Source organism: Diceros bicornis, unplaced genomic scaffold, assembly GCF_020826845.1.
Source record: "Diceros bicornis minor isolate mBicDic1 unplaced genomic scaffold, mDicBic1.mat.cur scaffold_73_ctg1, whole genome shotgun sequence".
Taxonomy (NCBI): domain Eukaryota; kingdom Metazoa; phylum Chordata; class Mammalia; order Perissodactyla; family Rhinocerotidae; genus Diceros; species Diceros bicornis.
This window is the reverse complement of record NW_026691615.1, coordinates 1,447,767-1,467,916: the sequence shown is the minus strand read 5'-3', so window position 1 is coordinate 1,467,916 and position 20,150 is coordinate 1,447,767. Positions and strand designations below refer to the sequence as shown.

General features: G+C 39.7%; 1 protein-coding gene across 1 annotated transcript in view; it reads left to right on the top strand.

Annotated features, from left to right (window-relative positions):
- The window catches only part of LOC131403619 (adhesion G protein-coupled receptor E4-like), a 51,356-nt gene that overhangs the window by 11,404 nt on the left and 19,802 nt on the right, over positions 1-20,150 (top strand). The window contains exons 2-4 of the mRNA XM_058538052.1: positions 4,618-4,710; positions 15,678-15,728; positions 17,477-17,599. Of these exons, the coding sequence (XP_058394035.1) occupies positions 4,618-4,710; positions 15,678-15,728; positions 17,477-17,599 (267 nt within the window). The remainder of the gene's footprint in view (positions 1-4,617; positions 4,711-15,677; positions 15,729-17,476; positions 17,600-20,150) is intronic.

Sequence of the window (20,150 nt, the reverse complement as noted above, 5' to 3'; positions counted from 1 at the left end):
TCCTTATTACCTCTGGTAGTTTATATCACATATATTAGTTGTTGTTGTTGTTGTTGTTTTGGTGAGGATGATTCACCCTGAGCTAACGTCTGTGGCCAATCTTCCTTTTTTTTGTTTTTGCTTGAGGGAGATTAGTCCTGAGCTAACATCTGTGCCAATCTTCTCCTATTTTGTATGTGGGTCACCACCACAGAATGTCGGAGTAGTGGTGTAAGTCTACGCCCGAGACCCAAACCCATGAACCCAGGCCACTGATGTGGAACATGTCAAACTTAACCACTGTGTCACAGGGCTGAGGCCTATCAGAATTTTTTAACTCTTAAAAACCTCAGTGTTTTAGTGAAAATAAAGAAGTAAACAGTTATGAACTGTCTTTTATATTATCATTCTGTGGCTTGGTAAATTTATAAATACTTTTGATAGTTTTTGGAAACGTGCTTTCTCAGAGTAAATTTCTCAGTGTGGCACAAAACATGTCTACTAACAGACCCAAATATCTTTAATTCCTTTGTAAAAGAAAGCAAAAAGTGGATAAACCTATGTTCAGTAATTAATGTTTCAGTATTTTATCTTATTTAAAATGATCTGAATATTCTATGAATTTAACTTAACTCATCATTTAACTTAACTTAGCAACACTTTAAAGTCACAGGTTACCAAAAAGATTTGGGGAAACTATTTAAAAAGTTCACATAAAAACTTTTTATCCTACTTACATCTATTTAATTTACTTGTTCTTAACAATTATGTTTAAAGTACCCACAAAAACTTTGTGAGACATTAGACAAAGTCAGCCATCAACCCAAGCTATTTTGCTTGCTGACAAATTTTATAAGAAATGACATGAACTCGTTTGACCTTTAGTAAGCCTAGGTAGAACAAAACAATTATATTTAATGCTGATAACTCTAAAGATATGTCAATTTTAATTAAACCAACAAATTTAAATTAGCTTTATTTATTTATTTATTGTGAGGAAGATCAGCCCTGAGCTAACATCCTTGCTAATCCTCCTCTTTTTGCTGAGGAAGACCGGCTCTGAGCTAATATCCATAGCCAATCCTCCTCCTTTTTTTTTTTCCTCAAAGCCCCAGTAGATAGTTGTATGTCATAGTTGCACATCCTTCTAGTTGCTGTATGTGGGACACAGCCTCAGCATGGCTGGAGAAGCAGTATGTTGGTGTGTGCCCGGGATCCGAACCCGGGCCGTCAGTAGCGGAGCCCATGCACTTAACCGCTAAGCCATAGGGCTGGCCCTAAATTAGCTTTAATAGAGAATATTTTCCCAGATCATATGAACCTGAAATTCATTTGAGTTAGTTTCTACTACATTCCTGAGAATTTGATTTCTATAAGTGCTTAATTTTCTTTAAGCCAATTAAATAGAGCTCTTTTACAAATTAATTTTAGCAATACCTTCCAGGGGTACAAAAATACCGCATATAAATAACACTTATGTATAGACAACATAAACATACAGACCAACGTAAACAGAGATCTTACAGCTTTTGTTTCAAAATTACTGCTGTGAATCAGGTACCACTCAAAGGCACAGGGAAAGAATGCAAGTTACAAGCCTTTTTGGATAAACAAGATAGGTTTGGGGATTGGTAAAAAGGAATAGGTGAACTTTGAACTGCTTTTAGAGCTGCATTTCTAGTTTTGCAAAGATTTGTAAGATAACGGCCCTTGCTTTCAATTCCTCAAAGAATTGTGTTGCAACTTCAGTGGTGTCATAGGTTGATCTACCCATAAATGCTTTTGCAAGGGCTTTAGAAGGCTTTTCTTTCCCTCTGGTTACATTGTTTTATTTTAGCTTAAGGGAGAAGGCTTAAAAACATTCTACCAGGGTCTGCCATTTGGCCAATTTCTGACCACAGAGCTACTTTGTAGTTTTTAGCTGAGACAAAATGTAAATATTTCCGGCAGTATTGAGCAACCACTTTAACTCAAGAGGCATCCCAACAGAGAGTGAAAAAGATATTTTATTTTCCTTTTTCTGCTGGGTGCTACAGACAGAGACCTGGGAGAGCAGACTCCAGTATGAATTTTCATCCTCAGCTAGCTTCTGCCAGTTTTCCAGTATCCCATCTGTAGCTCTGGTATTTACCAGAATTTGGCAAGGGCTTTTGTTAATTTTAAATTTAATTTTCCTTGACTGTTTAAGAGAATAACATAGCAGTTTACCAGAAAATCCCTCAGAGTACCATCAACTTTAGGAGGGGCCCAGATGGGGGTCCTCCTTCAAGGATAGATATAGGGGTGTCTGTAAAGTCATTAACTTGGTGGACTTTTGTTTACAGTTGTGTAAAGACAATTTAGACAGATGATTACTAGAATGAGTACACATATAAAGGAGGTTAGAAGGAAGCTGTAGGAGTTACATTAGTTTTATTGGGGTTTTTGGGTTGGTTTTAGGTACCTCCTATATCTTTAATTTTTTTATTCGCCTTTTGCAACAAGTCTTTCAATGAAGCTATTTTGGAATTTTGAAGACTTTTGGAAGCTTCTACATACCAATTAAAACAGAAGTCCCATTCTGTTTATTTAAGTTGGGAGCCCTTGCTTTTATTTTTTATTATTATTTTTTATTTTGTTTTATTTTTTTATTTTTTATTGCAGTGACGTTGGTTTATAACCAGGCGTACATCATTATATTTCAATCTATGTGTAGGTTATATTGTGTTCACCACCCAAAGACTAATTACCATCCATCACCACACACATGTGCCTAATCATGCTTTTCACCCTCCTCCCTCCCCCCTTCCCCTCTGGTAACCACCAATCCAATCACTGTCTCTATGTGATTGTTAGTTGTTGTTTTTATCTTCTATTTATGAGTGAGATCGCTCATAAGGATCCCATCCTTATTGTTTCTTTATTTTAGCTAAGCTTTTGGGTCTCTGAGAGCCAGACTATTACCTAAGAGGGATGTGCCACAGGGTTGGGGATTGTGTGATGTTTTACAGTGTATCTTGTTGCATGGGGATTTACCCCACAGACCCTTCACCCAGCTTTAAAAATGACCAACTCTTAGCCAGTCTTGTTTCATCTTCACTCTCACTTCCTGCCTTAAACCACTCCATCTCCCCAATTATCTTGACATATATTCGACTCATCACATTATTTCACGTGAAAAAATTTTAGTATGTATTTCCAAAATATGAGGACTCTTTTAAACATAGCCATTTTATCATACCTATAGCATCCTTTAGAGCAGCTGTCTGAGTTGACATGGGAGGAAACTAAGAGTGAATGATCATATTTGAACAGTAATTCTTTTTTTTTTTTAATTTTTGTTTATTGCAGTAACATTGGTTTATAACATTGTATAAATTTCAGGTGTACATCATTATACTTCTATTTCGGCATAGATTACATCATGTTCACCACTCAAATACCAATTACAACCCATCACCACACACATGTGCCGAATTATCCCTTTCACCCTCCACCCACCCCTCCGTCCCCTCTGGTAACCACGAATCCAATCTCTGTCTCTATGTGTTTGTTTATTGTTGTTATTATCTACTACTTAATGAAGGAAATCATACGGTATTTGACCTTCTCCCTCTGACTTATTTCACTTTGCATAATACCCTCAATGTCCATCCATGTTGTCACAAATGGCTGGATTTCATCGTTTCTTATGGCTAGTAGTATTCCATTGTGTATATATACCACATCTTCTTTATCCATTCGTCCCTTGATGGGCACTTAGGTTGCTTCCAAGTCTTGGCTATTGTGAATAACGCTGCAATGAACACAGGGGTGCATGTATCTTTATGCATTGGTGTTTTCAAGTTCTTTGGATAAATACCCAGCAGTGGAATAGCTGGATCCTATGGTAGTTCTAGCCTTGGTTTTTTGAGGAATCTCCATACTGTTTTCCATAGTGGCTGCACCAGTTTGCACCCCCACCAGCAGTGTATGAGAGTTCCTTCTCGCCACATCGTCTCCAACACATGTTGTTTCTTGTCTTGTTAATTATAGCCGTTCTGACAGGCGTGAGGTGATACCTCATTGTAGTTTTGATTTGCATTTCCCTGATAGTTAATGATTTTGAACATCTTTTCGTGTGTCTGTTAGCCATCTGTATATCTTCTTTGGAGAAATGTCTTGAACAGTCATTCTTTAATGTCATCGCCTCTCCAGCCTTGTAACCTTTAAAAAATTGTTTGATTTGGGATCCTGTAAGACATTTCAATTGGTTGATATGTTTCTAAGTCTCTTTTAATCTAGGTCCTCTATGTGTATTTTACCCCTTAAGGTTTTTTTTTTGGGGGGGGAGGGAATCAAGAAACTGAATAGTTTGTCCTGTGGTATTTTCCACATTCTAGATCTGGCTGATTGCAATAGACCAGGATTTTCAGTTCCACCAGGATATTCCATCAGATGCCTCTTTGTTTCCCATTGTTGGATGGTAAGCTTGCTTCCTATAAGCAACTCTGCTGTGATCATCCTTGCAAGATCCTTTCCTTGGGATAATTTCCTAGAAGTGAAATTGTTGGGTCAAAAGATGGGCAGAAATGAAAGGGTTTTGATAACCACCGGACACCTGGCTTCTAAACTCTGTGACCATCAGAAATTGATATTCATGGGGTTTATTCATTCCAGGAACTCTTGCCACGTCTTTCTTGAGAACATTTCTCAGATTGTTGTTCTGGAATCTCAGTGTTATGGGAAGCAAGTGCCTGCCCCTGCTCTCAGGTGAGTGGAACAAGAATTCCCATCTCTTCTCCCCTTGACCCTGGTATCCTAGCTTTGGTTACTCTTCCAAATTTGGCACTGTCTCCAGAAGTTACTGTGTGTGCCTGTCCTACTAGAAACCCTCATAATGAGTCTCTTGGTTGGTCTCGCCAAAAGCAGAACTGAAACAAAGACTTGGAAGTAAGTAGTTTGTTTGGGAGGGGATCCCAGGAAGCACAAGGGAGGGAGTAGTGTGTCAGAGAGGGAAAGGAGAAGAGTGAATGAAGGGTGTGTTAATGAGGGGTTACTGCTGTGGGTAACTGACAGTGAATTCTGCAGGGCACCCTCCAAGAAGCAGTACCTAACGTGCCTTATATGGGCAAGGAGTCTGGGCTATTTATTCTCTAGTCTGCATCCCTCACTACATGACAGTCATTCCTAGTGTAACTCCCAAATATTTCTGGTCTGCCCCCCATGGGCAACAGAAAAATACCCACTTACTGAGAGATGCAGTAAGTTATCTGATGCGTAGAACCCACTCAAAGTAGGGTAAGGGACACTTCAATCATCCGCTACACTGATTGACTGCCAAGAGGGTCCATGCTTGGAATATTGTAGCTTATAATGCTACAGTGACCTGGATTTATCCACCCTTCTGCTCTGGGATTTAGGATCTTCAAGGTAATTTTTAAAAAAACATAGGAGTATTCATATAGAGTTTAAGTCTAGATTTGTAAGGAGATCTTATAAGCAAGCGTGTGATATCCAATACCCTATGTCAAGGGTGGACGAGCTTTTTTGGAATAGGCCAGACAATAACTATTCTCAGCTTTGTGGACCATTTGGTCTCTGCCTTAACTTCTCAACTCTATGTTGCAGTGAAAAAGTGGTCACAGACCTTACATGACCTGAAGGAAATTACTGTGTTCCAATGACACTTGATTTATAGACATAGATATATGAATTTCATATAATTTACACATGCCATGAAATATTCCTTTTCTTCTGATTTTTTTCACCATTTGAAAAGTGTAAAAACCATGCTTAGCTCGTGGATCATACAAGAACAGGCAGTGGTTCTGGATTTGCTGATGCTTGAGCGTTTTTGACTTGCAAAAATGGCCACATCATGTGATTTAGCCTAATATTACGGATACTTAAATATAATGGTTTTCTCAGTATCCATGATGTGGAGCATCGTAAATATTGTAGAGGAGGTAGGAAAAACAGATGTTGACCTTGTCTTGTCCAGGGGACTTGTTTTGTCCTGTGATAATCCAAATGGGCCATGGGCAGATTCCCTATTCATCCCCCTTCCATATGATACAAATCCAAATTACCTAGATTATATTTGTCATACTTAAACCATCTGGGGCTGATGTTAGCTATCAAAGCAGATGCCTCTGGAATTTAGCAAAGGATTCCAACACAACCCGCTTGCTGTGAAAGGGATATGGGAAAAATCCATTTTTCAAGTGTCTGGTCTTTCCAGCCTATCTTACTTTGAGGGAGTGATGTTAGGAAATATGTGGAAAGGTTTTCTGCATTTCTGAGTTCACAACCAACTTTAATTAAAGCTTCTGTATAATGATATGGTAGACATTTTAGATCATCTTCAAAATGAATCATCCTCAAAACATCTGTATCCATTCCAAATTTAGCACAGTACGTGGACTACCAGGATTCTTATGGTCTGTGCTATTCAGATCTCCTCTTACTCCAGACAAAGCACTGGTTCTTAAGAGGTTATACCTGTGTTGTCCAGTACCATAGCCACCAGCCACTTGTGGCTACTGAGCACTAGAAATGAGACCAGTCTGAATGCAGATCCGCTGTACATGCAAAATGCATACGGGATTTCAAAGACTTAACACATTAAGAAAAGAAGGTAAAATACTTTTGTTACTAAATCAGGTTTGTTCTGCCCACTGCATGATTATGCCAATCACCAAGATGACGAGTTTGCAGCAGAGAAAGGGTTTAATTCACAAGGCAGCTAAGTGAGGAGATGGGAGAACCAATCTCAAGTCCACCTCCTCTCAAAATGGGGATTAAAGATATTTATAAGATAAAGGAGCAGGTCGGTTAGAAGTGTGGGAGTAGATGATGGGAGGTGAGGAGAAGTGAGGTAATTGATCTGTGCAAGGGCAGTCAAGCTTCATGGCTCTTCCTAGAATGCATGTTCACAAAATGGCGGCATTACCATGATCTAAGGGTGGAGTTTTCAGTTACTTGATGCCAGAGGGTCACATATCGGTCATCTGTGCAGCCCCAGTTGATGAATCAGTGGTCTTAACCAGCCTGAACTTGACAAAGAGTTAACTGTCAGTTCCTGAAAAACTTAGGCACCCATAACCAGCTGATTCAAGCGTTAGAGATGTTATCTATAGAGTGGGTTTTAGTAATGCATTGTCTAACCACTTTTGCAAACAGACAACTGAGTACAGTTAAAGCAAGTTGACCCCCAGTTTCACTTTATGAATAATTTGTTTTATATCTATTGCGTGTTGAAATGATGACATCTTGGCTATACTGGGTTAAATAAAGTATATTCGTGAAATTAATTTTACCTGTTTCTCTTTGACTTTTAAAAATGTGGTTACTAGAAAAAATTTAAAGGACATATGCAGCTCACATTATGTTTCTATTGGACAGTGTGGGGTTAGAGATCTGGACGGGTAGAAACAGACCATAGAACATAGAAAGAAGGTTGCAGATTTGGCCTTTTCGTTCTAGACTTGAAGAAAAAGTTTTATGAGCTGCTGGATTTTCAGAAATTGGGACATACAGCCTGCTATGTTGTGATTTATAATAAGAAATATATATTTGGTCTTCATCCTTGTTTCTGGCACAGAGCTCCCAAAAACCTTGGAATGTCCCGTGATGAGAGTGATAAAGTTGTATCTTGTTATCTTAATGAGGTGACTTTTGGAAAGCCCCAAGATCACCTAAGGGTGGCAGCTGGTTGCCAGTGGAGCCAACCATGTGATTAGAGGGTTGGAATTTTCAGTCCCACACCCTTACATCCAAGGAGGGGAGAGGGGTTGGAGATGAAGTTCAATCACCAATGGCCAATGATTTAATCAATCGTATACTGTAATAAAGCCTCCATAAAAACTCAACAAGACAAGATTCTCAGAGTTTCTGGGTTGGTGAACATGTGGGGATTTGGGGAGAGTGGTGCTCCTGGAGAGAGTAGGGAAGCTCCGCACTCTTTCCCATATCTGGCTCTACACATCGTTTCCATCTGGCTGTTCCTGATTTATATCCTTTTTATAAAAACCAGTGACCTAGTAAGTAAATTGTTTCTCTGAGTTCTGTGAGTTGCTCTAGCAAATTAATCAAACCCAAGGAGGGGGTCATTGGAACCTCCAATCTACAGCTGATCAGTCAGAAGCCCAGGTGACAACCTTGACTTGCAATTGGCATTTGAAGTGGGGGTGGGGTAGGTCTTGTGGGACCGATCCATTAACCTGTGGAATCTTTTTTTTGTTTTTTTTTTGGAGGTGTTGAGCAATTATTTATTTCTTTTTTTGTTGTTAATTCATTTGTTTATTGCGGTAACATCGGTTTGTAACATTGTATAAATTTCAGGTGTACATCATTATCCTTCTATTTCTGCATTGATTACATCACGTTCACCACCCAAATACTAATTACAATCCATCACCGCACATGTGTGCCTAACCATCCCTTTCGCCCTCCTCCCTCCCCTCCTCCCCTCTCGTAACCACCAATCTAATCTCTGTCTCTACCTGTTTTGTTTGTTATTGTTCTTCTACTTATGAGTGAGATAGTACGGTATTTGACTTTCTCCCTCTGACTTATTTCGCTTTGCATAATACCCTCAAGGTCCATCCACGTTGTCACAAATGACTGGATTTCATCATTTCTTATGGCTGAGTAATATTCCATTGTGTATATATACCACATCTTCTTCATCCATTCATCCTTTGGTGGGCACTTAGGTTGCTTCCAAGTCTTGGCTATTGTGAATAATGCTGCAATGAACACAGGGGTGCATGTATCTTTATGCATTGGTGTTTTCATGTTCTTTGGATAAATACCCAGCAGTGGAATGCTGGGTAGGTCTATGGTAGTTCTATCCTTAATTTTTTGAGGAATCTTCATACTGTTTTCCATAGTGGCTGCACCAGTTTGCACTCCCACCAGCAGCATATGACAGTTCTCTTCTCTTCACATCCTCTCCAACACTTGTTGTTTCCTGTCTTGTTAATTATAGCCATTCTGACGGGCGTGAGGTGATATCTCGTTGTAGTTTTGATTTGCATTTCCCTGATAGTTAATGATGTTGAACATCTTTTCATGTGCCTGTTGGCCATCTGTATATCTTCTTTGGAGAAATGTCTGTTCAGGTATTTTTCCCATTTTTTAATTGGGTTGTTAGTTTTTCTGTTGTTGAGATGTATGAGTTCTTTATATATTTTGGAGATTAACCCCTCATCAGATACATGGTTTGCAAATATCGTCTCCCAACTGTTAGGTTGTCTTTTTGTTTTGTTGATGGTTTCCTTCCTGAAAAGCAGAAGCTTTTCAGTTTGATGTAGTCCCATTTGTTTATTTTTTCTACTATTTCTCTTGCCTGGTCAGACATGATGCTTGAAAATATGTTGCTGACAGTGAAGTCAAAGAACGTATTTCCTATGTTTTCTTCTAGAAGTTTCATGGTTTCAGGTCTTACATTCAAGTCTTTAACCCACTTTGAGTTAATTTTTGTGTGTGATAATGGTCTACCTTCAGTTTTTTGCATGTGGCTGTCCAATTTTCCCAACACCACTTGTTGAAGAGACTTTCCTTTCTCCATTTTATGTTCTTGGCTCCTTTGTCGAAATTCAGCTATCCATAGATGTGTGGGTTTATTTCTGGGCTTTCAATTCTGTTCCATTTATCTCTGTGTCTGTTTCTGTGCCAGTACCATGCTGTTTTGGTTACTATAGCTTTGTAGTATATTTTGAAATCAGGGAGTGTGATACCTCCAGCTTTGTTCTTTTTTCTCAGGATTCCTTTAGCTATTCAGTGTCTTTTGTTGTTCCATATAAATTTCAGGATTCTTTGTTCTATTTCTGTGAAAAATGTTTTTGGAACTTTGGCAGGGATTGTACTGAATCTATAGATTGCTTTAGGAAGCATGGACATCTTAACTATGTTAATTCTTCCAATCCAAGAGCATGGAATATCTTTCCATTTCTTTGTGTCTTCTTGAATTTCTTTCAACAATCTGTTATAGTTTTCAGTGTACAGATCTTTCATCTCTTTGGTTAAGTTTATTCCTAGGTATTTTATTATTTTTGTTGCAATTGTAAATGTGATTGTATTCTTTTTTTTTTAAGATTTTATTTATTTATTTATTTTCCCCCCAAAGCCCCAGTAGATAGTTGTATGTCATAGTTGCACATCCTTCTAGTTGCTGTATGTGGGACGCGGCCTCAGCATGGCTGGAGAAGCAGTGTGTCGGTGCTCGCCCGGGGTTTCGAACCTGGGCTGCCAGCAGCAGAGCGCGCGCACTTAACCGCTAAGCCACGGGGCCGGCCCTGTGATTGTATTCTTAATTTCTCTTTCTGCTGCTTCGTTGTTGGTATATAGAAATGCAACTGATTTTTGTATGTTGATTTTGTATCCTGCAACTTTACCATATTCATTTATTACTTCTAAAATTTTTTGATGGATTCTTTAGGGTTTTCTGTATATAAAATCATGTCATCTGCAAATAATGATAGTTTCACTTCTTCCTTTCCAATTTGGATCCCTTTTATTTCTTTTTCTTGCCTGATTGCTCTGGCTAGGACTTCCAATACTATGTTAAACAGGAGTGGTGAGAGTGGGCATCCTTGTCTGGTTCCTGTTCTTAGAGGGATAGCTTTCAGTTTTTCACCATTGAGGATGATATTAGCTGTGGGTTTGTCATATATGGCCTTTATTATGTTGAGGTATTTTCCTTCTATCCCCATTTTCTTCAGAGTTTTTATCATAAATGGATGCTGTATCTTGTCAAATGCTTTCTCTGCATCTGTTGAGATGATCATGTGATTTTTATTCTTCATTTTATTAATGTGGTGTATCACGTTGATTGATTTGCGAATGTTGAACCATCCTTGCATCCCTGGAATAAATCCCACCTGATCATGGTGTATAATCTTTTTAATGTATTGTTATGTGCGATTTGCTAGTATTTTTGTTGAGGAGTTTTGCATAGATATTCATCAGTGATATTGGCCTGTAATTTTCTTTTTTTGTGTGTTGTCCTTGTCTGGTTTTGGTATCAGGGTAATGTTGGCTTCGTAGAATGGGTTAGGGAGCTTCCCCTCCTCTTCAATTTTTTGGAAGAGTTTGAGAAGGATAGGTACTACGTCTTCTTCGAATGTTTGGTAGAATTCAGCAGGGAAGCCGTCTGGTCCTGGACTTTTATTTTTGGGGAGGTTTTTGATTACTGTTTTGATCTCCTTACTGGTGACTGGTCTATTCAAATTCTCTATTTCTTCTTGATTCAGTTTCAGAAGGTTGTATGATTCTAAGAATTTGTCCATTTCTTCTAGATTATCCAATTTGTTGACATATAGCTTTTCATAGTATTCTCTTATAATCTTTTGTATTTCAGAGGTGTGTGTTGTAATTTCTCCTCTTTCATTTCTGATTTTATTTATTTGAGCCTTCTCTCTCTCTCTTTTTTTTTTTTTTTTTTGGTGAGTCTAGCTAAAGTTTTGTCAATTTTCTTTATCTTTTCAAAGAACCAGCTCTTGGTTTTATTAATTTTTTCTATTTTTTTTTTTTAGTCTCCATTTATTTCTGCCCTGATTTTTATTATTTCCCTTCTTCTACTGATTTTGGACTTTGTTTTTTCTTCTTTTTCCAATCCTTTAGGTGCATTGTTAGATTACTTATTTGAGATTTTTCTTGTTTGTTGAGATAGGCCTGCATTGCTATAAACTTCCCTCTTAGAACTGCTTTTGCTGTATCCCATAAATTCTGGCATGTTGTATTTTCATTTTCATTTGTCTCCAGGTATTTTTTGATTTCTCCTTTGATTTCTTTATTGACCCAATCGTTGTTCAGTAGCATTTTGTTTAATCTCCACATATTTGTGGCTTTTCTGATTTTCTTCCTATAGTTGATTTCTAGTTTCATACTGTTGCAGTCCAGAAAAGATGCTTGGTGTTATTTCAATCTTCTTAAATTTATTGAGACTTGTTTTGTCACCTAATGTGTGATCAATCCTGGAGACTTTTCCATGTGCATTTGAAAAGAATGTGTATTCTTTGGTTTTTGGATGGAATGTTCTGTATATATCTACTAGGTCCATCTGTTCTAGTGTGTCATTTAAGGCCAATGTTTCCTTATTGATCTTCTGTTTGGGTGATCTATCTATTGGTGTAAGTGGAATGTTAAAGTCCCCTACTATTATTGTGTTACTGTCTATTTCTCTTTTTATGTCTGTTAATAATTGCTTTATATATTTAGGTGCTCCTGCATTGAGTGCATAGATATTTATCAGTGTTATGTCCTCTTGTTGGATTGTTCCCTTGATCATTATGTAGTGCCCTTCTTTGTCTCTTTTTACAGTTTTTGTTTTAAAGTCTATTTTGTTTGGTATAAGTATTGCTACCTCAGCTTTCTTTACATTGCCATTAGCTTGGAGTATCTTTTTCCATCCCTTTACTTTCAGTTTGTGAGTGTCTTTAGGTCTGAAGTGTGTCTCTTGTATTCAGCATATATATGGGTCTTGTTTTTTTGTCCAGTAATTGGAGCATTTAGTCCATTAATGTTGAAAGTAGCTATTGATAAGTATGTACTTACTGCCATTTTTTTACTTTTTTTTTCTCGGTGTTTTAGTAGTTCTTCTCTGCTCCTTTCTTCTTCACTTGCTCTCTTCCCTTGTGGTTTGATGGCTTTCTTTAGTATTATGTTTGGGTTCCTTTCTCTTAGTTTTTTTGTGTATTTATTATAGGTTTCTGGTTTGTGATTACCATGGTGTTCATATACAGTAACCTACGTACACAGCAATCTATATTAAGTTGATGGTCTCTTTAGTTTGACCTCTATCTGAAAGCTCTACTCTTTAACTCCCCTCCTCCCATATTTTATGTTTTGGATATCATATCTAACCTCTTTTTTGTTCATTTTTATCTGTTACCCTCTTATCATGGAAATAGATAAGTTTTCCTATTTGTGGTCTTCTCTTTCCCCCTTAGGTAAGTCCCTTTTGCATTTCCTATAGAACTGGTTTCTTGGTGACAAACTCCTTTAATTTTTGCTTGTCTGAGAAACTTTTTATCTCTCCTTCCATTTTGAATGATAACCTTGCTGGGTAGAGTATTCTTGGCTGTAGGTTTTTCCTTTTAGCACTTTAAATATATCATGCCACTCTCTTCTAGCCTGTAGGGTTTCTGCTGAGAAGTCAGCTGATAGCCTTATGGGGTTTCCTTTGTATGTAACTTATTGTCTTTCTCTTGTGGCTTTTAGGATTCTCTCTTTATCTTTAATTCTGGACATTTTGATTATGATGTGTCTTGGTGTGGGTATCCTTGGGTTTATCTTGCTTGGTGCTCTCTGTGCTTCCTGAACCTGGGTGTCTGTTTCCTTCTTTAGGTTAGCGAATTTTTCAGCTATTATTTCTTCAGATAGATTCTCTGCCCCTTTGTCTCACTCTTCTCCTTCCGGGACACCTATAACACGGATGTTAGTGTGCTTGATGTTGTCCCAGAAGTCCCTTAGACTGTCTTCGCTCTTTTTAATTCTTTTTTCTTTTATCTGTTCAGTTTGGGTGATTTCTTCTAGTCTTTCATCCAGCTCACAGATCCGTTCTTCTGTATCCTCTACCCTGCTTTTGAGTCCCTCTGGTGAATTTTTCATTTCCAGTATTGTAGTCTTCATTTCTGATTGGTTCTTATTTATATCTTACATTTCTTTGTTGAAATTCTCACTGAGTTCATCTGTTCTTCTCCCAAGATCAGTGAGTATACTTAACACTCTTTTTTTGAATTCTCTGTTGGGTAGGTTGCTCATTTCTGTTTCATGTAGTTCCTTTTTCTGGGATTTTGTCCTGTTCCCTTACTTGGAACATATTCTTTTGCCTCCTGATTTTGCCTCTTTGCCTGTGCTTGTGTCTAAGTATTAGGTAGGTCAGCTATGTCATCTGATCTTGGAGAGGTGACTTTATATAAGTGATGCCTTATGAGGCCCAGCAGTGTGCTTCCCTTTCGTCACCAGTTCCAAATGTTCCAGAAGTGATCCATCTGTGAGCTATGTGTGGCCTTCTGTTGTGGCAGGGTTGATCTTCCCATAGGTGCCCAGGGAGGCTGAGCTGTCCCCTGGTTGGTTGGTTGTAATGCTCAGCTGTGTGTAGTTGTTGTGGGCCCTTCAGTCTCTTTATCAGGTGTGGGGAGCCCCAGCACAGTTGGCTGCAAGGTCTAATAGCACATTCCTGCTGCAGGAATGTGTGGCTCCCAGTGTGGCTGGTTGTTAGGCTCAGGGGCATACAATTGCTATAAGCCTCCAGCCTATAAAGCTCTTAGCTCTCTGAGAATTGCAGCTGGGTGGGGCTGGCCTCAGGCATGGGAGCACCAAGATGTTTCAGGCTTTGGAAGGTAGGGCCAATCAGCTATGTGGGTTTTTGAGAAGCACAAGTCTCCTGCAGCTGACAAGCCCTGCCACCCTCACGTCCACACACACATTCAATGCACTCCTGCCTCACGTGTGCACCTCAGCTACCTGAAGTGGACCCAGTCTCTCCAAGGCAGGAGCCCCACACACTCCACCAATGCCCCACGCTCTCCACCAGCTCCTTGTACATGCCCTGCCCCACATAGGTGGAGCCATTTGCCAGGCTGCGGAGAATCCAGTCATCAACCTATGCAGGCCCACAATTTGCCCAAGGACTTGCTGTTGGGTGGGGCCAGTCCCTGGCTGAGCTGGAGTAAATCGGTGCTCTAGTGGGTGGGGCAGACCCTGGGCTAGCAGGCCTCAGGGAGAACTCCAATGGCATCTGTGTCAGCACGCCCACACCAGGCTACAACAATGGCTGGCACCAATGTCCCAGTCCCCGGACAGATGTCACCTCTCACTGAGATGCACTCAGAGCCTATCAGGTGAGTCTCTTTTCACCAAAGGACTGTGCATCTTTCTTTCTGGTGATTTTAGGTTGCTTTCCAAGATGGGTGAATTTGTGTATGGGACCTTTAAGAGCCAGCTTTAATTTCCTTGTGACCCAGCTTTTCTGGGGGTACTCCCCAGTGTTGTTAGTACTGAGCAAAGTCAGATATTATGCCATTTGGCTCAGTTGTGCTGGGTCCAAAAAATGCCTATAGTGGGCATGCTCGCTGGCTCAGGTCCCCTACTCTGGTCCCCCACTCCTCCAGGGAAGGCTGCGTACCTTGTGTTGCTCCCAGGCAGCCGTGAAGTGCTGCGGCTTGTGAAGGCGGTGTTTTTTCTCTCCAGAAGGGAATTTATGCCTCTTCCACTTCAATTAGGATGGTCGTTTGTTGCAGGAGTTCCTCTTATCCAGTTTTCAGTTCTCTCGCAGGGGTACTTTTTCCAAGAGTAGTTGTAAATTGGCTGTGTCCGAGGGAGGAGATGAGTTCAGAGTCTTCCTATGCCACCACCTTGACTTCTCTCCATAACCTGTGGAATCTGATGTTATCTCTAGGTAGATAGTGTCAGAATTGAGTTGGATTATAGAACATCCAACTGATGTCTGAGAATTGCTTGGTGGTGTGGGAACCCACCCACACACACATTAGAATTGAGTGCAGAAACTCTTACAGCTGCAATCAGATGTACTTCTCATGCTCCGGTAGTATATAATGCCCTCCCATGACCCTCAGGTTTATAGCCTGCCTGGAAGAATCTACAATGAAGCTAGCACACATATGACTGGGTAGTAGGAGACAAACTCCCTAACTCACCTAGATTTCAGCCAAGCAGAGCCCCAGGGCATCCCCCATCTGAACTGTCCCTTTCTCTTTCTGTTCCAGGTCTCAGTGTCCTGCTGGCTCTGTCAGGATCGGATGCAAAGAATTCTGGAGGTGAGTCTTCTCATTGCCAAGGACCTGGGGAATGGAAATTGGGACCTCGAAACTGCCTCCAGAGCCCTTTCCAAGGAAGAGAACACTAAGTCCCTGCTGCCTTCTGCCTACTCCTTGGAGCTCCCAAGGACTATTCTCCCTTCTTCACTATCACCCCATTTCTTTATCTCTTGCATTGCACCAGGCACAGTGCTAACCAAATTGCACATGCCACCTCATTCAATCTTCATGACATTCCTGCAAAGAAGGTCCTGACATTATCCCCACTTGACCAATGGCTCTCTAGAGAAGTATCTGGCTCAAGGACACACAGCTGGTGGACGTTGGACTCTGTCATGTGTTTCCCAAAAAGCTGTGTCCCAAGTCATGCTGGAGATAGTTGTGCCTTTTCCCCATGTCTTGGGTTGGGTCCTCCCAGAAGCACACCCTGAGATAAGGACTTGAAAGCAAGTCATTTATCTGGGATTTGATCCCAGGAAGCACTAGCTGGGAGGGGGGAGTCAGATGGGGAGGTGAGTAGCCAATACAGGGTCCCTTATCAAGCAAGTTACATGTGAGTAACCAGAGCTTGATCCCCTGGAGACTGTCGGACATCAGAAGAAGCATGCACCTCAGAGTTATTCCCCACAACGGGTAAGGAAGAAGTTTTCTTCTTATTGGTTTATTTTTAAATGGTGTTAAAAGATATATATATCATAAAATTTACTATTTTAACCATTTTTAAGAGTATAGTCAGTGGCATGAAGTACATTCACGTTGTTGTGCAACCATCATCACCAACATCCACAGAACATTTTTCCTCTTGCAAAACTGAAACTGTGTACCCATTAATCCATAATTCCTCATTCCCTCTCCCACCAACCCCTGAAAACTACCATTCTAATTTCTGTCTCTATGAATCTGACTACTCCAAGTACCTCATGTAAGTGGAATCACACAGTAGTTGTCCTTTTGTGATGGGCTTATTTACTTACCATAATGTCCTCCCGGTTCATCCATGTTGTAGCATGTGTTGGAATTTCCTTCCTTTTTAAAGCTCAATAATATTCCATTTATGGATGGACCACATTTTGTTTATCCATTCATCTACCAATGGACACTTGACTTGCTTCCACTTTTTGGCTATTGTGAATAGTGCTGCTGTGAACATGGGTATACAACTATCTCTTCAAGATCTTGCTCTCCCTCCTTTGGGATATATACCAGGAGTGGAATTGCTGGATCATATAGTAATTGTAATTTAAAAATTTTTTTAGGAATTGCCACACGGTTTTCCACAACAGCTGCACCATTTTACTCTCCTACCAGCAGTGGATTAGGGTGACAATTTCTCTACATCCTACCAACACTTGTTACTCTCTATTTTTGATAATAAGGAAGCTGGGTTTTTTAATATACTGACTCTTACCAGTCATTGATTGAGGGAGCTGCTCCCGGGGGGAGAAGCCATTGCTAACCTCCCATGTGGTGAATAAAGAGGCCTCTGGTGGCCAGAGAAAGCCCTCAGTAAAGAAGCACACTGCTGACAGTTGGAAGTTCTGCCAGGCGAAAGTGGTTTTGGTGGCAGAGGTGGGATATGGGTGGAGAACTGTGAGCATCTGTGTTCAGCAGTGAGATGCGTGCAAAAAGGATGTCAACAGAGCTCTTCCCAAGAAGACACTTCCAACCACAACATCTAGATGCTCAATGAATATTTCTTGAATGAATGAATGAAGCATATGAATGAATGGATCCTGTGCTCCCTGCAGCTTTCTGTCCTCAATGCCCTGAAAATGCCAGCTGCTACAACAGCACCCACTGTGCTTGTAATGATGGATTTCATTCCAAGTCTGGGAGGAGATACTTCATCGAGTCCTCTGAGGAATGTGAAGGTAGGGAAGCAATCCACACTCATTTTGGAGTTTGGAAGGTGTCAGGGGCATCTTTCTAATCCCCAAACATTGTGTTACATAGGGGTTCTGGTGCTGCAATGATGGAATAATATTACAAGATGAAAAATGTCAGGGCTGCTTCAATGTCCTTAGAGAAGTCCCTAGCCCTTGTCCCCCCTCTACTTTCATCCTAATCCTGGCTTGATGATCCCTGATACTGGTTTGGTTTTTCTTTAGAGGGAGATAGAGTTCCCAGGACCCTAGCTTCTTGAAGTCTCAAGCACTGGTGTTTTTTGTTTGTTTGTTTGTTTGAAAATTCCACAAGGGCAAGGGTCATATCTGATTTGTTTATTGTTGTATGCCTAGGACGGGGAACAATGTCGCATGGCAGATGCCAAATAAAAATGAGTTCACCAAGAGAACAAATGAAGGAATTAATATCTTGACACTCAATATCTTCCATGATCTGGCTCCAGCTTAGTTTTCCAGTTTCACTTTTCACTACTCCCATGTCTTCCAGCCAAAATCCTTTCTCATTTCCACAAATTCTAACAGTCAATTTGAATACTAATGGGAAATACCACTCCTGAATATCTGATTGGTGAAACTGGATATCTGATTGATGGAGTTGTCGTGTAAATTCACAAGGTGAAGCAAAAAACAGTAGACCATTTAGGATATATTTTATGTTATTGTGGAAAAACATACATAAGATACAGTTTACCATTTTAACCATTTTTAGATGTATCTTTCAGTAGTATTAAATACATTCACGTTGTGCAACCATCACCACCATCAATATCACTGAACATTTTATATTAGAAGACCATGATTTATGTGATAATTATTTGTGAATTATCTGTTCATGTCTTACCCTATTTTTCTACTGAGCTTTTGTTTCTTTGTCTCTCAATTTTTGAGTTCTTTACATATTAGAGATGTTAGTCCTTTGTCTACAGTATACGTTGCAAATATTTTCTCCCTGTTTGTCAATTGCCTTTGGACTTTGCTTATATATTTTTTAGCCATGCGATTAAACAAATTGTTTTTAATGTAGATAAGTTTATCAAGGGTCTTAAGTCATCATTAAAATGCCTTCCCCTACATTGAAATTAAAGAAGAATTTCTCTATGTTTAATTCTAGTAATTGTATGGTTCCACGTTTACATTTAGATCTCTGGTTCATGTAGTTTATTCTTGAGAATGGTGAGGTGCAGGTCTCATTATATCTTATTAAAAAATCCATCCTGGGCAGGAAGAAGGGCACTCTAGAGAAGGGAAACATGTGCAAAGGTGTAATGTGCATTTGTCATATTGTTTGAGAACATTCAGTTCTGCTGCAGAAGAAAAGTAAAAAAACAAATGAAACATGAAACTCATAAGATGTATTAAATGTAAACAGTAGGTAGAGCATGTGTGAGTTAAATGTAGATAGAAAGGAATGGAAAGGCCAATGTTAATATTCATGAAACAATAAATATACACGAGACACCTAGGTACTAAATATTCCTGGCAAATTAGGTATAGAAGAGGCATTTAATGCCCAAGATATACACTATCTACAAGATATACAAGAGCACTTAATGTTTTTGAGGTTTTAATTCAGTCACTCATGGTGATAACTATTCTGGCTCATATATCCTCTGCCCAAAACACCTAAACCCATAACCCACATAAAACCTATAGGTGTTACGCAGACTAATAAGCAAGCTACAGCTATTGGACATGTGTACTTGTCTTGTGTCCTTCCAACAGAGAGAATAAGTGTGAGTCATCAGCTCAGGACACCTTCTGTCTGTGGCTTCCTTTGCTTGAACCTCAACTCTAGTCCACCAGTGGCCAAAGCTCATGTGGCCGGCAGAGGCAGAATATATGAACATTGCATAACCCAGGATATAAGTAGTGTGGTCCATTCATCTCCCTTGCACGCTTTCCTAAGATTATACAATCATGCATTGCATAACGATATTTCAGTCAATGACAGATCGCATATACGACGGGGGTGGCATAAGATTAGTACCATAGAGCCTAGGTGTGTAGTAGACTATACTATCTAGGTTTATGCAAGTACACTCTACGATGTTTGCACAATGACAAAATCATCTGACGACACATTTCTCAGAATGTATCCCCGTCGTTAAGTGATGCGTAACTGTGTTCATTTGTCCTACCTCTTTCCCTTTGCTACTGTGTGTTTTAAATTGATTTAATAAACTGTGTGATTCAAGCATTTAAAACCTCCATCCTTACTTCAGTGATCTGACATACCACCGTTATCATATTCTAAAGCTCCATATGTACCTGGGTCTATCTCTGGACTTTTAGTCTATTCCATTAGTCTATTTACCTATTCATGCACCAGCACTTCACTCTTTTATTGAGGCTTTATAGTATGTTTTCATGTCTGGAAAAGCTAGTTCCCGCCTTGTAGTTTTTCTGGATATTCTTGCATGATGGTATCAACTTGTCTCACTTCATAACATATGTGTGGATATTTTTATTGGCGTTGTATTGGATTTATAAGTTAACTTAAGGAGAACTATCATCCTTA